The 18,353-nt window shown below is 58.1% G+C and overlaps 1 protein-coding gene across 12 annotated transcripts in view; it reads right to left on the reverse strand.

Annotated features, from left to right (window-relative positions):
- The window catches only part of SHANK2 (SH3 and multiple ankyrin repeat domains 2), a 510,304-nt gene that overhangs the window by 272,155 nt on the left and 219,796 nt on the right, over positions 1–18,353 (reverse strand). For 7 of the 12 annotated variants that reach the window (XM_072758681.1, XM_072758678.1, XM_072758674.1 and 4 more), the window contains exon 12: positions 4,667–4,982. In XM_072758681.1, the coding sequence (XP_072614782.1) occupies positions 4,667–4,982 (316 nt within the window). Of the gene's footprint in view, positions 1–4,666; positions 4,983–9,116; positions 14,420–18,353 lie in introns of those variants that run through there. The other 5 variants (XM_072758685.1, XM_072758684.1, XM_072758683.1 and 2 more) reach the window with 1 other exon arrangement.

Genomic DNA, 18,353 nt, shown 5'->3' on the forward strand with positions numbered 1-18,353 from the left:
GGGGGCTCTGTTGGGGGTGCCTGTGGCTCCGTGTCCTCAATTACACCAACCCTGGGAGCTCCCACCCCTCCTATCCTCACTTTTGGTTGGGGACATAGCATTCGCTTCCGCATGGTGAGTACCCAGCACACAGGAGACTGGTAATACAAGACCTTGTGCAACCAATGAGAGAGCAGAGTCTGAATGTTCCCAAACATGGAAGGAGAGAGAGCGCCAGGTGAGGGGTCACTCGTGAAGTGCCAGGAGATTGATTCGTCAGCAGCCAAGATGCACCTGCTCCCCCAGGGTGGGTCCCCCTGGCCTGGCCCTACCTCCCCACCAGGTGACAAACATAAACCCAGGAGTCCCACTGTTCCTTGATCCCTACTCCTGACATCCTGGTGACCTGCCATTATCTCCCCAGGTCAGGCAGCAGCAGGCCAGCCAGAGAACCACCCCGACTCTGAGCCTGGGCCTGGGCCTGGCAGTGCCCCCCTGACCCTGGCTGTACCCCTGCCCTGCCCCCACTGTGAGCTGCAGCCCACCCTACTCTCTCTGGGTCATCACAGGCACAGGAAGGGATCAGCCATTGCACTGAGTTCTCACTGCGGAAACCAGTCCCTGCTCCTCTAGGGGAGCAAAGCTTTGGTTGGCATGTCCCCAGGAAGCAGGGAGAAGGCTTGCACAGGCGGGCAGAGACTCAAGCCAGAGTGCCCCACGGTGCCCCTTCACACCCACAACCTGAAAAGATGGGAGCTCTGTCCCCGGGAAGGGGTGTGCAGAGCCAGGTGGATTCCCACCACCCCAGAACCTTCCAGGACCCCCCCGGAAGGGGGTGCGGTCTCTGATTTCTGAAGTCTGTGGCTCCATTCCAAAGGTTCCATTCTGTGAGCAAACCTGCTCCGGGATTTGAGGCCCTTGTCCCGGGCTGGCATTCCTCACCAGGGACTATTCAAGGGGCAGGGTCATACTGATGTCACCTTCTACCAGAGGGGCCACGGCACAGGCTTAAAGCTGGCCCACTGCCCCAACACCTGGAACCCCCTCGGATGTCTGAATCCCCCACGCGGGGGGCTGCTGGCCAATCTACCATCTTATCTACCAAACCCCCAGCACCTGCATCGCCTCGGCTTCCCGTGGCCAGGTTCAGGGAAATGAAGGTAACCTTCGTACAAGACGTTGCCGAGCCCCCGCCAGGTTCTGCCCAACAGCTCAGGCTCAGGGGAACGCCGTCAGCCCGCCATGGGTTACATGAATCTCTCCTGCACCCAAAACCACGGGTATTCCCCATCAAGCTGAGCTAAATCCACCCAAAAGATGCACCCTTGATAAGAGGATGGCTAGAATGCTTTCTCGTGCTGGGGCCAGGGCAGCCTGCTGGGTCACTGGAGGGGTCCTGCCAAGACTCAGGCTTCTCCTCTCTGCATTCAGCTGCTGGGCAGCAGGGCAGCGGGGCAGGGGTCCTGGGGTCCTTTGGGACCTGGACCAGCTACGCCAGTGGGCCACAAGGGGGTGCCATCGTAGGCAGGTGCTGCAGGTACCTGGGCTCTGACCTCTGCGGACCTTTCACCTCTTTGCCTGGCACTCGGGTCAGCTGGCGATGGCAAACCAGCTTCACGGAGGAGGCTGACCATGCCCACAGCACAGAGCCCAGCCAGGCAGGGAGCCAGGCAGGGACTTGGGCGGCTGGGGAGACCCTGGTGCCTCCCAACCCTAGTCATCAAGTCGGCCACACTCATGTGCCCATCCTGTTCCTGGCTGGGGTTTCTGGGGCTTCAGCTCAGCACTTAGGTGAACAGGCTTTGCCTGATTGTGGTGCTAAGTATCCAGCACTCCCTGCCAGGAGCGACAGGGAGAAGAGGGGTTGGGGTGGGTGTGTTGAGCCAGAGGACAAATCCTCCTTGTGTTAGGACGCTGAGTCTCCCTCTACTGCACCAACATGGCTCTGCTTCTCTTGCCTTCTTAGCTGGAGCTGTTGCCTGGACAGTGACACCTGACGCCCCACCATGGCCAAAGGGTCCTTCTCAGTGGTCCTCACAACCAAGGGCTGCTACTGGGAAGCCCACTGTGAGCCAGGCACAGCCTTAGAACCTGAGGTTGACGGTTATTGAATTCAACTCAATCCTCCTCCCAAACTATCAGCTCCATTCCACGTAGGAGAAAACCTGGTGCAGAATGGTCAGGTGTCTTGTGTAGCCACACCGCAGGTAGGAGTGGAGCTGAATACAACCTGGAGGTTTGGGTGCGGGGCTGTTGGGACACCTATCTGCAGAGATAGCATCTGTAGGTGGAGGGGTGTGTGGGGGCAGGGCTGGGGCCTCCTAACCCTACCCCGGGTTTGAGAGACCAAGGGAGGGCTCTCAGGGCATCCTGGGCCATACAGAGGCTGGCAGCCACTGTCATCCTTGCAAGGACCCCACACGTAGTGCCCAGCCAGGGTCCGTCTGCCTTGGGAAGGGGTTAAGCTCTGAGCTACAAAGACAAAGACAGCGTGGAAAGGTTTAGCCGCCTCCTTGAACCCATAGCAAGGCCCAGAGGCTATGCTGTGGGTCCTGTCTCTGGTCTCTCACACCCTCTGGGCTGGCTCATATGGTCAGTTCTACGGCTAGGCGTAGTTCGAAAGGCCAGACCATGGTCTCCTGGCCAAGAGGCATAGAGCCAGTGGTGACCATTCCCTCTCATCCCAGGAGTTGCCTGGTGTACCTGGTAGGTCCCGGTTAGGACTCTACTGTCACAGAGTGGCTACTGTCACCAGCAAGGGAGCTGGATCCTGAGCAGATAGACCAGGAACAGGCAGGCTTGTTAGGGTGCAGTAGGGGAGGAAGGCTGGATGAGGCAGAGAAGGCATGGCTTCTATCAGGGGCACCGCTCGGCAAGGCGGGGTGGTGGCCAGGGTAGGACCTAACAGCCCCACAGCTGAGGGCAATCCTGTGGTCCTGGGAAAACCTGGATGGTTGGTCACTCTGCCCACAACTCCAGGCGGCAAAGGCAACAGGCCTGGCCAAGCACCTGGTTTGGGATTGGACTCGGATCTGAGCTTCATCTAAGGGCCAGCACGGATTGAGCACTTACTGTGTGCAAGACACAAACACAAATTCATTCACTGAGTGTTAAAAACGATGCCAGGGAGCCGGTCTTTTCATGATCCCCACTGTATAGACGAGGCATAAAGTGTAAGTAAACTGGCCCAGGGCGGAGTCCAGAATATGCACTGTGAAGTCCCGGTAGCAAGTGTTCAGGACAGGCCGCGGTGATGACCTCACACACCCGCACAGGACACTGGGGACAGCCAGGCAGGGCCCTGGCAAGGCGCCCCAGTGGCATGTCTCCCTTCATAAGCACTATCTTGTTTGCCGTGTCGAGGTCCCTGGCCATACTGCCTCCATTGTATCTTATTAGATTTCACATTGGAGGAAGGGGACACACTCTTCTCAAAATTATAGTCATAATTCTAGTGAACGGTGCAAAGTGGAATTTGCCGCCTCGGGGGAAGCCTTTAATTTAGTTTTAAACTGTTCTTAGCACCTGGGACTTCTCCCTTGAGGCGACTCAGAGTGAGAATGTAGACCAGAGCCAGAAACTGGATCTCACTGCTTGCAGCACGAGACTGGTGGGCAGTGGCTGGGGCCGAGGTGCTGATGAGGGCTCAGGGCAAGCTGGCCTGCAGAGCCTCAGCCCCGAGACCCCCGCCCAGGGGCCAGGAGACCGGGTTCCCATAGGCATGTTCTTCCGATCTGGAAACCTGGTCCATGGCTGCTTATGCACACAGTGCTCCCCCCACCGCTAGGCTCCCTGCTTGCACCCCATTCCGAATGCACGGAACCTGCAGGGCCCCCAGGTAGCATGGCACCTGCCTCCCCAGCCTTGCAGACCGTAGCCAGGGCCACATGGCAGGCTTGGTGCACCCAAGCGCCTTGGTGGAATGGAGAATGTGGTGACATGCTGGACCAAAGGGGACACCAGTACCTCACCAGAGCCCTGTGCCGGCCAGGAAAGCAGGCCATTCTGGGCCACTGTGGGCACGGACAGAGCTCAAGAGGACAAACAGCTGAGAACCCCACAGCACAGGTGCAGGACCAGGAGGGAAGGTACCAGCAAAAAAGAGCCTGAGGACCAGGGCCTGGGCCCAGGTGGGAGGAGCATGGTGTGGCTGGCAGGGCCAGATGCGTGGCTACTTTGTTTGCTCAAGCCACCCCAAGCCTAGCGCCCTGGGCCCCCCTCCCTGAAGTCCCATTCTCATGAGAACAATTCTGAAGGGGCATGTAGAGTGGGCCAGGTGGAACGTGTGACAAGCAGGGAGGGCCCAGAGCCCCACGTGTGAGCACGAATTCCAGATCAGGTGTGTCTGCATTAAGCAAGCAGGCTGCTGGCCTTGGCTCCCTCACTGTGCACATTTCACTTTTAGAAGCCGGAATCCAATGCACATGGAAAGAAAACGCGGCCCCCGACGCCCGTCCCAGCCCCAAGCCACCTCAGGAGGCTCAGCCCCGCCTCCTACACCTGCCCCGGGCAGTCATCATGGTCACATGTTCGTGCAGGTGACCCAACATCCAGGCTGGAATGGAACAGGTGTTCTGGCCGACCCCAGGGCGTGCCCTGTGCCCCACACACCAGGAGCCATGGTGCAGGGAGGGCTTCCTGTCGGGGACCCCGGGCTCCTCACCTCCCCACCCCGGCCACTCCTTACCCGACGTGCCAGGGCTGCTGGGGCCTCTTGCCATCCTCGCCAGCACCGCCCAGCCTGTTGAGCGACGGGGACCGGCTGCGGGGCCCGGGGGTGTAGCTCCCGAGGGTCCTGGCGGCCCCGTCGGGCTTGCCCGGCACCTGCTGCAGCAGCTGGGGTGACAGACTACGGTGGGAGGTGGCGGAGCAGACGGCCCAGTCGGGCGCGCTGGCGTTGAGGTTGTTGTCACTGTTGGAGCGCAGCAGGACCCGGGGGGCGGCCAGCGTGTTGGGGGGCCGCCGCCGGCGGTTGGAGTACGCCGGAGCCTCTCGGAAGGGCACTGGGTCAGAGAGAACAGGAGAGGTGGGTGAGTGCACGCACGGCATGGTTGGTGCGGGGTGGAGGGGTGCGCGGAGCCCCCGCCGGCCCCCACGTGTGCAGAGCCCCCACTGCGTGTGCAGAGCCTGCCCCGACATAGAAGCAGAGACGAGGTGGACACCGAGAATGTCTCCATTTCATGGAGGCTCAAGCTCACGCTTGAGATGGAAGGGGCCCGGGGTCCGACTTCCATCCGGGCCAGCACCCGCTCTCTCAGCACCGAGACACATGTGGGGGCCTCAGGACACAGTCAGGACACAATTCCTCCTCGCCATGACCTGAATGTGGCCCCTGGTGGGGGCTGATCTGGGTCCCCCTGAATTCATGTGTCAGAGCCTAACCCTTGATGCCTGAAATCATATCTGGAGCTGGGGCTTTACAGAGGTGGCTAAGGTAACACAAGGTCACCGGGGTGGCCCTGATCCAGCGTGACCACGGTCCTTATGAAAAGAGAGGTCAGGACACAGACACATACAGAGGGACGACCCCGTGAAGACCCAGGGAGAGCACGGCCATCCACACACAAGCAGAGAGGCCTCAGGAGGACCCCGCCTGCCTGCGCCTGGACCTCGGGTATCATCCAGGACCCAGGGACAATGAGTCTCTGCCGTGTGAACCCCCATCTCTGGGGCCTTGCTGCGGCTGCCCCAGGACACGCACACGGCCCTCCGAGTATAGTTTAGAGATGGTCTGCTTCAGGACAAAGTATGCTTCTTTCCCCACCCATCAAACCAGGGCCCAGCTGCATGAAACAGGAAGTGGTGAGCACGCCTCATCTGTCATCCTACAAAGTTCTAGACCACAGGCAAGGCCCTTACTCTGCCAAGTTCTGTGTGCCCAGGGACTCAGAATGAGGACACTGCCCACAGGGACCGTGAGGGCAGGCATCCACACAGCACCCACTCTGGGTTGCTCCAAGGGCTGGAGCCAGAAATAGAAAGTGTCCTTTCTAAGAAGACCTATGTAAAGAAGAGTAGCCTTCCAGGCTGTCGGAGAAGACACAGCTGCCCCTAGAAGCAAGGGACGCGGGTTTCCTTCGAGCGCCTGATACCCAGGCAGCTTCCCGCTCACCATGGGATCTGCGTGCTTTGGAATGAGGCTGAGCGAGCTCTCAGATCCAAACTGCCTGAGGCCAGGGCTGCCACCACAAAGACCAGCGCTGTGGGGCAGCAGGAAGCAGGCACCCTCCTGGGTGGGCTGGGCTGGAGTGAGAGTCTTAGTGCCTCGAAGGAGAAGAACGCCACAGTTAGTCCAAGACAGAGCCCTGGACGGTCCACCATCCCTCTGCCCAAGGTCAGAGGCTGTGGTGAATTATTACTTCATGAAACCTAAGGAGAGGTGTGCACTTCACAGAGCCTGGGCCCAACATCAACCCCTGCTACCATACTGGGCAGCAGAGTTCACAAGGGACAGAGTAGCACAGGCAGAGATCCTGGGGACAGAGGTGGGCCAACGGGGAGCACTGGGGAAGAGGTGGTGCAGGCAGAGATCCTGGGGACAGAGGTGGGCCAATGGGGAGCACTTGGGAAGGGGGGTGCAGGTGGAGATCCTGGGGACAGAGGTGGGCCAACGGGGAGCACTGGAGAAGAGGTGGTGCAGGCAGAGATCCTGGGGACAGAAATGTCCTGGCCTGGCTCACAGGGGACAGAGGTGGTCCTGGAGAATGCCCAGGGGATAGTGGTGCTGGCAGGGCCCCACTGAGACAGCTGTGACCCAGTGCACCCCTTCACCACCCGGCCAGCATGCAGGCAGTCCTGGGAAGGCAGAGATGGAGCCAAGCGGGAGAAGCCGTGTAGAAATGGCACGAAGCTCAGGACGCACACTGGGAATCCACATTCTGAACAGTTGGTGAGATTTTGGAACTGGCATGTAGGGAGGTCATATTTTTCAACACGCGCAGCCTGTGCCCATTCCGACCAGCTCCCTCTGTGACGCCTCCCTGTTGGGGCAGGATGCAGCCAGGGCTCTTCAGCTGGGGCTGGCATCCTATTTTGAATTCCTCAAAGGACATGGACTCACAAGTGCCAGCCCAGCTGGGAAAGAGGCGGGTGACGGGAAAGGCCAGCGGCGTCCTCCGTGGAGCCCTGGCTCTAGAGCTCCAGAGGCTGCCCTCTCAAGGGGCTCAGCCCACTGGGGAAGCAGCATGGCCTGGCCCCACCTGCTAGGAAAAAAAAAAAAATCTCACTTTGGGGAACATCCCTGGGTTTGCATTTTGCTGGTCGTGAGGGAGAACCACATTAGTCACTTCCTCTGGGCAGACGGAGGCCAGAAAGACCCCGGGGAGGGCTGAGCACTCATCCTTCAGGGTTTTAAAAAATGCACCTGCTGGGTGGGTACTCTGGGGGGACCCGAGACCTGCCTGATGACAGGGTGGGGGGACTGAGAGACCTCACAGAGGACAGACGGCCACAGAGTCCAAGAGGGTGGATACCTTCCCTGCATAGAGACTGTCAGCCGGAGGACCAAATCACAGCAAGAAAGCCAACCCCTCCAGCAGACACATCAAGCACAATGGGTGATGGGGCCCTGGGCCTCGTGGGCCATCTTCACCGCCCCCCACCCCCACATCCGAGGAGAGGTCAGGGCTCATGCTACCCACGGGGAGGGCACACCCCAGCTCCGTGGGGACACTCCCGGACAAGGAAACGTGTGCATTCTGTGACATGAACTCCTGCCGAGCCTCCAGCTTTCCCTGACAGTGCGGTTGGGTCTCCTTTTCTGACTGGAACAACTGTAAAGTACTCATGCCCTTAACAGAAATTATGGGGGGTGGGGGGTGGGGAGTCCTGCCGATGCCTAAGACAGATGCAGAGGACAGAAAGGTCTGTGAAAGAACAGAACAGACACCGAACGATCCCCAACGAACCTTTCCCTGCTGTGTCTGGGTTACAGAAATTGAAATACCAGAACACGAATCTGGGTTAGTAATGCAAGAAAATGAGCATGGACAGAGGCTGATTTTTCACATAAATTCCCAAGACACAGGCTAAGGCCGGCTTTCCGAGTGGGGGCTTGGGCAGTGGCTGGAATGCAGAACTGCTGCCCTGGGAAGACAGAGGGACAGATGAGCCAGGGTGCTTCCAAATACACCCTGCCCTGGGGACCGGGGAGGGTACCGAGCCGGGATCACACGGGTAACGTTAGGGCGAGCATTCCAATGGCAATTATCTCACTGAATTATCAAGACTTGCATTCAATTAGTTCCCCGTGTAAGGTAATTGGACATTTTTTTTCTGTGTTTGTTTTACAGCTTGGGCGGGCAAGTACCTTTCTAATTCCTCCAAAGTCACGTCCCCATAAACCCAATCATCTCACAAAGCGAGAGTTCTCTGTCTGACAAACTGGAGCCATCCGTGGAAATGTTGGTTTTTTTTTTTTTTTTTTTTTTTGGTGAAAAGGGTAAAAATAACTCTTTTCCTGTCTGAAAATGATTAATATTCCACCCAACTGTTTCCTTCTTTCAGGCAATCTGCAAACTCGAAGTGGGTGGATATTTTCTTAGCTGTCTTACATGTATTTATTTATACATTTTTTTTTCCACAATAGAAATCACACAAGGTATGACAAAAACACATGCACTCTCAAAGTCTGCCACACTGCATCTGCATCCACTCCAGGAAGCTGCCGCCCGGGCATGGCCAGCGAGAGCCGAGGAGGGGCTGCAACAGCGCCCGCCCTGCCCTGCCCGCGCGGCCAGCAGCGTGTCCTGACCTTCCCCGCTCCCAAGCAAGTGCTCCCCAGTCTCCAGGTAGCGGCCAGACGAGTCAAAACTTCCTTTATTCTCGATAGGACTTAGTTCCCCACATGTCCTCTGGCACAGTCACCATGGATGCACGTTCCGGGAATGCAATTGTGGAAGGGGCTGGGGACTTGGGAGGACCATAGAATAAAAATGCACCTTGGAGTGGGTGAAAATCCCAGACCAACTACAACAAAGCCCGATCGTGCACCAGAAGTAATTATCCCCTTCCGTGATGAGAAGGGACAACCGGCAATTTTGGGAGGGACTGGAGTCCCCCCTCCGGCCCGCTCCCCCGGAAAATCAGTAAGAAACTGCTAATTCCCATGCACCGCGCTCCCGACAGCTCTTTCTTACCTTCCTTCTTGGTGAAGGCATTTAACAAAGACTTCATTTTCCCTCCGACTTTGGCAGCAGTCCGCTCATTATATAACCTTCTCGGATGGGAGGAAGGAGAGGAGGGCTGCCCGGCCCCTCGGCGCTGGAGCGGCTCGGACCCGGGGAGCGGCGGCGGGCGTCTGGGCACTGCGTGCTTCCGAGCATAGCTGGGCATGCCAGACCCAGCGTGCTGGTGACAAAGCCCACCCCATATTCTGTCTGTCAGCTGGGAACCAACCGTGCGTAGACTGGGGCTGCTCTCAAACCCTGCTGCCTCTGCCGGCGCCCGTCATGTGAGCAGTGCTACTCTGCTTTTGTGATCAGTGCATCTGGGAGGAGGGTGAGCACGAGTCAGGCATCCTCGAGCCGGCGGCCGGGGAACACCAGAGGCATCCGCGAGCCCGAGCCCCCACCATCCGAGCCAACACGGGCTCGGTGTGCTCCGGGCCACTTCTGCTCAGACGTGCCGGGCGCTAAATATAACGCCCCGTGCTTTCCCGATTTTATTTTTAAAGAAAAAAAAAATGCCAAGTTTTCTTTGACGCCGTTTGTTTGTCCGCTGGCGGATGCGGTGAGCAAGTCAAGATGAAACGCCCAGCTCCAGATAAGCCTCACACCAGACCCACATTAACTGGGCAGCCCTCGCCGGCATTGTGGAATTTCTGAGCGTGACCCAGATTTCCGTTGGAAGGAATCAGACACAAGTACCTATCCCTTCTCCGGCTCACCCCATCGTGGTAATTACCCTGGAGAAAACAGGATTTCCTCCCCCCCCCCTTTCTTTTTTAAAGAGAGAGCGCACAAACTGCCACCAAGCTCTGGCTCGCCCTGATTCCAGGCGGCTGATCAAAATGAGTGTCTTCGGAGCCCCGTTACACGTGTCCCGATCATTTCCACCCCGAGAGAAGTCTGGGAGACTCCCGGAAAGTCCTATCTGAGGAGCGCCCAGAGAAGGGGCCCCATGCTCGCGTGCTCCGCGGCAGGTGCGCGGGGCTGTTTCTAGACAAGGACAGAGGGCTTCCTGAAAATGAAATGGAGCATCCCGGGGAGCCGGTTCTGTCGCCCGATGCACCTGCTGCTCGGCTGTAATTAAGTGTGCGTGTTCTCCGTTGCCAAGAGAACTGCTTCCGAAATTAAAGAGAGAGAGAGAGAGAGAGCGAGATGAGACGGGATGAGGAAAAAGCAACGGGGAAACGTGTAAGTGGAATGTGGTCGACATACTTTGGGTCGACAAAAACAGCAGCTTTATGAGTGGCAGGCATCTGCCTTGGAAGGACAGGCTGAGGGGTCAGATGCCTGGCCCAGTGCCCTCTCTGTGCGGCGGGAAAGGATGGCCAGGGCAGGACCTAAAGTAGCTGCTCATTTAACCGTTGTCTCCCACTTAACGCCCACAGCGCCCCGGATCACTCGGTTGCACCCAAACTCAGTCCTAGGTAACCCCCTGACACCCCATGCTGGGTTGTAAATCCATATGACAGAACATAAGCCATTTCTGAGATGTGTCCTAAGAAATGCATCTGCCGCTGGCACTTTTATCATCAGAGACCCCCAGTAACTTGCTCTCGTAATTCATGTCCTTAAGGGCAGAGGGGTTGCTGGCAGAGCTCAGTGTCCGTAGACACGTGGGGTAAGATGCATCTTCCTTGGGTGCAGAGTGTCACCAAGAAGGACACACATGGGGAGACCACTGCCGTGCCCCTGGGGCGGATGCGCCAGGGTCTGCAAGGTGGCGGTGTCTGATTCATAGGGCTGGGCTGGCTGCTGGCCAGGTGTGCACCCTGGCCAGGCCGGGAGGCCACGGAGACAGCACAGCAAGGGAGCCCCTCTGCAGAGGCTGGGCCCTGCCACGTGAGCCCTGAGAGCTCGCCAAAGCTCAGGGAACCCTCTGGGAGAGTGGGAGGCTCGGCGCTGCTCAACCCTCCTCCATCTGTCTCTGGTCGATACCCTCCCAGAAGCACAGAGCCTCATCCTGAGCCAAGTTCCCTCGCCAATCCTCACTGCCAGCAGCAGAGCAGAGGGGCGTGTGTGCCAGGGCCGGTGGAGGTGGAACCTCGCTCAAGACCAGGGCTGCCTCTGGAGACCTCCTCTGCGCCCCTGATGTTGACCTTGGGTGAAGGGCGTGGGGAAGACGCGGCTTCCTGGGGTGTGAGTGTGAAAACCCCACATCTCTTCTGCCTCGAGAAGGCAGGGGATAAGACAGAGCCCTTTCCCCGTGCTGGGGAGCAGAGCGCGATCCCCAGATAACATGTGGCCAGATGGGGAAGCCCCAGTGGAGACTCCCTTAGTGCTTGCATATGGAACAACTGTTCCTCGCAGACTCGGGGAACGGTAGGGCCCTGGGGCCAGTGTCGAGAAGGGAGCCCCACTCAGACGAGGCCCAGAAGCCTATGACAGGGACACAGCAGGTCAGCGGGGACACGGGGACAGATGGGTTCTCCACCATCGCTACCCCTGTCCCACCTGGGCTGGTGAATTGCAGGCTCTGTGCGACCATGGTGGGACACAGCAGTGCACAGGACTGTCTCCTTCTCACACTGCACAGGGGGCCAGTCAGGGGAGCAAGACCAGACTTTAGACATAACAGGACCTGAGGAACAGCAGGAAACACCCCTTTGCCCCAGGATTCCTTTCTACATGCCTCCCATTCCTTTAAAGCACTGCTGGGAATCTGAGTAAAACCCTCACAGAAACGAGAAGTGGTAGCTGTCAGACTCACATGCAGGCCTGCTGGGTAGGCTTAGCTCTGCCCGACGGAAATCCTGCCTCCTGACCCCACCTACCTGGACTCTGTGGGGCCTCCTCAGTCCTGCAGGCATGCTCTCCTTGAATACTTCCAGCGACGGGAAGCTCACTACCTGTATGCAGTGGTTCTCACTCTCAGACACAGGCTGCAGCAACCCCACCAAGGCGGCGAATGCCAGCGCTAGGCCCACATGAATGAGTCTCCTTTCCCTTCACACAGGAACAGGCTCGTCCCTGCCACATACTCCCTAGGAGGAAAAGCCATGCCACTAAAGACACAGATGTTGCCCCAACAAACACAGGGCCATGTGCATCCTTAGTGGCAATTTTCATTCTGTGCTCTGGGCCATGCTTTTCCGTGTAAACCATTACTGGAGATTGACAAGCTGAGGCCACTGGATCCTTGACCCATCTTGTATGAACACGCGTACCTAAAACCCGCCTGCCTGCAGGAATCGCGTGCAGTGGTCGTGCTTTGGGTCTGGACCTTCGCACTGTGACCCGGGGCAGTGTGAGAAGAGAGAGCACGGCCCCGCACATCGCCTGCATGGAGCACTCCTGCTGCCAGCCACATGCCTGTCCACATCAACGCTCCCTCCAGGAGTGACAGACGTCCCACCTTCCATGCCCAAACCACGAGGCCTCAACACCCAGCGCCGGCCCCAGCTGCTCTGGAAAGGTGGCGCAGCAGAGGTGGAGGGAGGCACACATGTTCCGTGTCTGCTGCAGGAATCCGCTAAGACTGTCTCCACCTCCCAACAAGCAGGTGGAGGGCATGTGAGCTGCAGGTCCAAGATTAAAAACTAAAAGGAAGATGGAGGATGGGATTTGAACCCTCATTTCTCCCTGAGGCTTCCAGAGATCCTGTGATGGGTCTCAGACACCTGGGACCTCTTTGTGGGGTCTGCCATCAGGCTTCCAGACACCAGCTGGTTGAGAAGTTTCCCCAGATGAGATGGGTGACGTCCCCAGGGCTCAGACACCCCTGCTCCATGGCCTCAGCTGTACAGATGCCCCAAGATGGCTGAGCTTTCCCTCTGTGTATTCACAGACCCCTTGTTTCTGTACAGGGTCCCCCACGGAGGAGTGGAAGGACCACTAGAGCCTGTGCCCAACACATAACCTGCTCACTGAGCACAGGTGAGGCTTGGCTTCAGATAGGCTTCATTCTAGAAGCTCTAGAGGAGGCAGACACGGGAGAGCATGAGCTTCTGGGCAGGTGGCAGGGAGAGGGATGCTTCGTGGTGACTCCATCCACCTGCTTGCCCACCCACCCCAAATGGCAAGTGAGCGTCTTTTGAGTTGGGTGTGTTAGATCTCCATGGAAGGATGAAAAAGCATAAGAACATCATATGGAGGCCCTTGAACCATACAGATTCCTGGAGGAAGAGGGTCACCCCAAAATGAACCCCAAACTGTCTGCCTCCTAGCCAGGTCCTTTGGCCATCCGCCTGTCCCACCCAGCCCAACTCCAATCTACTAGCTCCTTGGTAAGAAGTACAAAATAATAAATATGTAAATAAATAAATGATACCCCCCCAGCCAGTCCCCTCCAGACCCCAGACCCCTAGCCCCATGGGCCCTGCCTGGCTTCAGCCTCAGTACCCCACAAACCCGCCTCGAGCTCTGATCCACCCTCCCAAACCCTCCTGCTCAAAGCCCTTTATTTGCCATGTCTTTTGACAACTGCCTGACAACAGGCTGAAAATAATTTCATTTCTTGTATAAAAAAAGGCTCTTCGCACATCAGAACATTTCAAGGCGCTCTGAAGTCCTGGCGGGGAGGACGCGCCAGGTGTGATAAACACGCCTCTCATGAAGAGGCTGGTGCGCCGGTGGGTCTTGGGAGCAGTGCCCGTCCGGCGCCCACAATAAGCCTGCCTCCCCTTGCCATGGTCCCACGCCGGGAGCAGGGGAAGAGCCAGGCATGGGGCCCTAGCCATCTGATGTAGGGGCTTAGCTCTGCATCTTAGCCCCTCAGTGGCTGTGGGTTGCCTGGGCACCCCTGGCCTCAGTTCCCCCATCGGTAGGTGGGAGTAACGCATCTTGTTCCCAGTGTTGGCTGTGATCAGCTGAGCTCACATCTGAAATGCACGGGCTGGGGGTGGTGCGGTTTGATCATCCAGGGGCGAGGCCCAGCCTGACCACTTCCCAGCTCCACGCGCCCGGGAAGGTCACCTCTCATGCGTCCAACGGGGTGTGCATGATGCCACCTCCCAGGGAGGTCGTGAGGATCAAGCCATGTGGTATCTGTAACAGTGTCTGGACTTTAGGACCATCTGCAGTCACTAAATAAATGCATTTGACTTCGAAACTCCGCCGGCAGATAGGAAGGCCCTCTCCCCACCCCCACCCTCCTCCCCGAGTTGGTAATGGGCCCTGATCCAGCTGTGGACAGACCCCTCCTTGGGGCACTCCCTGGTTTCCAGGGACCTCAAGCTCCCTGAATGCAGGCTCGATGTGCAGCTCCCCCATCACCCTGCAAACCGGAGGTGCTCCCTGCAGCTCCGGATGTGAATGAACAGATGCATGAATGAACCCACTGAGAGAGAGGTGGTGACTCCCAGCTTCTATTTTGTTCTGAGTGTCCTGAGGCGCGTTCACCAGGCTGGTCTCCTGGGTTGTGCCAAAGCCTCCTGGGGCCTGAAGCCATCTCTCCTCTGTGTCCCGTCCTGCCACCTGCTGCCTGCCCCTGCCCCCGGAGGCTGAGCTGCCCTGCCACCGCGCCTGGGGGCCAGAGGAGGCCTGCATTCACCTGCACCCCAAGGGACAGGTCCACTGGGCATCGGTCAGGCCGGTGTGTCCTCAATGTCCTCGTTGTGTCTGCACGTCCCTGCTCTGAGTCCTGCCTGCCTGGTGAGTTGTGGAGACCCCTGGCTCATTCCTCTAGCTTTCCCTGCTGCCGGGGCCAGGGTACCCAGATGCACACATAGTGCTCTGGTTCAGGAGGACAGAGCCGGTGGGTGTGGACGAGCATCCCGTCGGGGAGATGCTGGCTCCCCAGAGCAGCCAGGGGCAGCTGGACACCAGGCTGGCCTTCTGGGTGTGCTGTGACCATCCTTCCCTGTATCAACAAGTCGGATTGGTCCCTTACTTGCCACTGAGACCCTGGCCGATGGAGCCGGCGAGGCTGGGGCCTGGGAGTGATGTCTCTAAGACCCTCAAATTCCAGAGGGTGGGTGTTTCCCTTTCTTTTTCAAGTGGCCTGGCCTCACCTCTTATTTGGGGGGGGGGCGGGGAGGAGGGAGAGGAGGCTGGTGTGGAGACGGGGCTGGGTAAACAGAGGGAGGAACGAAGTCTATTTCTCTTTAATGGAAACTCACGGAGGTGACTCTTACCTCTCTCCTTGGAGAGGGAGCCCATGGGGGGCTGAGATGGAAAAAACAGAAGTGCAGAGAATCTCGGGGGCCCACCAGCCACCCTCGCCATCTTACAGAAGCTAAAACCAAATGCCGACAGTGAGAGCGTGCGGCCGAGCCAGGAGCTGGGAGGCGGCGGGTCCGGGCAGGTGTGGGCTGGACCCGGATCTTCCTGCCCACCCCCACCTCACCCCCAACAGCAGACCCTGCTTCCTTCCCGAGTAGCTTTAGATAACTGCAACCTTTCTCCATCTCACAATAATTGTTAAATGAATCATACTTTTATAAATAACGCAAGATATAAAAAGGCATCTCGGCAATAATGCGGGGTTATCTTTGAACAAAGATGTAGGTGTCTGCAGTGTTTGTAGCATTCCCGACAGCCGGGGCCATTGAGGGAAGCTGAGCTCCTGGAGGATCCATTGAGCTCCGTGCATAATCCGGGCATAGGGCTCCTGATGCGGGGTCTACTCCCGGGGCTGGGTCAGGCTCAGGGCTGGTGGTGGCTGGGGTCAGGTGCTCAGCAGGTGCTACTCGGGGTCCAGACACAGTGACTCGGGCTAAGGTTCAGGGGGCAGGAGAAGGGCTTGGCAGGGCTGAACTGGGGCTGACCACAGCGGGGGGACAGTCCCTCTGCCTCAGGCAAGGGTCACCCATCCAAACGGTGCCCTCCTACCCTTCTGTCTATGCAGCTTGGCCTCCACCATGTGCCCAACAAGCTGCTCTGACCAGGAGGTGTAGGGACGAGGGCAGTGCTATGGATCAAGGGAAGCGCCAGCCACCTTTTAGGTAGCCCACTTGACAGCAGAGCAGCTGAGGACCCTGGCTTCTCACAGGAGAAACTGAGGCTCAGAGCCCTGAGACAAGCCACCTGTGCCCACTCAGCCCTGTCTGTCCGGCAGAATCACCCTCAGCCCCCACGGCAGGTCACACAACCACCTTTCTCCTCCGCAGGGCTGGGAAAGACTTGGGTACATCTCTGAGTCCTTGTGGCAGATCCGGGGAGGCTGCAATGGACCAGATGTATGAGCGTGCCAGCGGAGTGCAGGAACGCGGTATCCTCACCCCCATCTCTGAAGACCCTGGCACAGTAGCTGCCGTGCCCCCGTCCCTCAGACACAGCCCTGATCCCCATGAAGGACAATAAACCACCACCACCCCCCGATTGGCAGGACGTCCAAAGGCTCTAGTGCAAGTCTCAAAGTCTGCAGGGAAGATGCCAATCGCCATCAGAGCCAATTAGAAAGGCCACTGTCACCGGTGTCATGGGGCTGGGCCACCTCCTTTCTGCAGGAGTTGACTCTGACCGGCTCATTTTTCCTAGCCTGTTACCAAATGATGGAATCTGAGGTGAGCCCTGGGTCAGCCTCTGACTCAAGGTGGGATTGTTTCCCATCTTTAAAATGGGGAGACTAGCCCCCACCTTGCTGGGCTCGTGAGGTATCTGAGAGCGCCCAACAGATGTGGGCTGCCTGCCAACTTCCCTCCATTACAGGAGGGTGGAGGAGGGGCTCCCCAAGACTCAGGTAGGAGCTCTGCTTGGTATCCTGCTGTAGAGTGAGGTGCCCGGGGTTCCAGAGGCTGTAGGCAAGCCCTGGGTGACAGCAGGTGGCCCGTTCACAGATGGCCTGCTTGCCCAAAGGGGGCCCACAGGAAGCCTGGGTCTTAGTCCTTAGGGGAAGTGGTGGGGAACACAGCTGCCTCCTGAGGTACCACCAAGAGCGGCAGAGCTTAGGTCTAGGGTATCAGGACTGTGTCCTGTGTCTGCCCCCTACCACCTATGACCTCAGGCACATCGCCTTGCCTCTCTGGGCCCGAGCACCCACCCCGAAGGGAGCTAGAGCTGATGAGCCCAGTGTTCACAGGTGTCCAGAGCAAAGTCCTTTCCATGGAAGATCCAGTGGGTTCGAATCACAGGAGAGCCCAGGGACCTGACACTTCTACTATGCTTCTGGCTTTCCCATGAGTCACTGGGGCAGGTGCTGTCTGCAGGGCCCCCGCCTCCATCCCCACCTGGCTGATCTGTACACTGGGGACTGGACTTCAGATGCCAGGTCCACACAGAGAGCCACTGCAGACACAGAATGCCCATGGGTCCCGGATCATGCTGGAGAGCTGGCCGCACACAGCAGTCCCCCCAACACAGAGGGATCTGTTTAAAGGCAGCTCCTGAGATGGTCAGAGAGTGGCCAGAGTGACCACATGCCATGGACAGAGCATCTGTGTCCCCACCAAATCCCTAGGTTAAAGCCCTAACCCCAGGGGGGAGGCATTGGGAGGTGGGCCTTTCGGCCATGGGGGTGGAGCCCTCATGCTGGGATCAGTGCCCCTACAGGAAGAGCCACGGGGAGAGGATTTCTCCCTGCCACGAGAGGACACTGCGAGAAAGGGGCCATCCACAAACCAGGATGAGTCCCTACCAGGAACTGAATTGGCCAGGACCGTGACCTCCAGAAACGTGAAAATAAATGCCTGGTGGTTAAGCCACCAGCCTGTGGCGCCGTGTTAGAGCGGCCCAAACTGATAAGACATCACACAGGCAGGTCATGTCACTCTGCCCTGTGGGCCCCCAGGGGACCTGAGGACATCACAGATGCTGCCCCTGCCCCTCCCTGCTGCCCTCACCTGCACAGGACCCTGACAGCCCCTCCTGACACCCTGAACAAACCTTGCTGGGCCTCCACTGGATGGGGTCACTCGCCCTTCCCACGCTGGCTCCGTCCACCCCCCACCCCTCACTCTCCAGGTCACCTCATGAGAGGTGTGCCTCAGCCATCCTTCTTCTCATTCTCTGCCTTAGCCTCTCTGTATATTCCCTTCGTTGCATTGATCAAAACTTGAAATAACATTATTTATGAGTTTGCTTGAGTTGTCTTTTTCCCTCCAGTAAAATGTTGGCAGGAGCTGCATCTGTCATATCTGCCCTTCATCACCGGCACCAAGCTCAGACCCTTGCAAGTATGTTTGTTCCCTATCTTCATTCAACAGAGCAATAAAGAAACGGAGGCTAACTTCCCACCTCCCTCCCTCCTGAAGGACTTGGTGGCTGAGTCATTCACTCGGCCACACTGCATAAAAGGTCTGCTTCTGGAACTCTTCCCACTGCCGACACCCT

This window comes from Vulpes vulpes, chromosome 5 (assembly GCF_048418805.1).
Source record: "Vulpes vulpes isolate BD-2025 chromosome 5, VulVul3, whole genome shotgun sequence".
NCBI lineage: Eukaryota > Metazoa > Chordata > Mammalia > Carnivora > Canidae > Vulpes > Vulpes vulpes.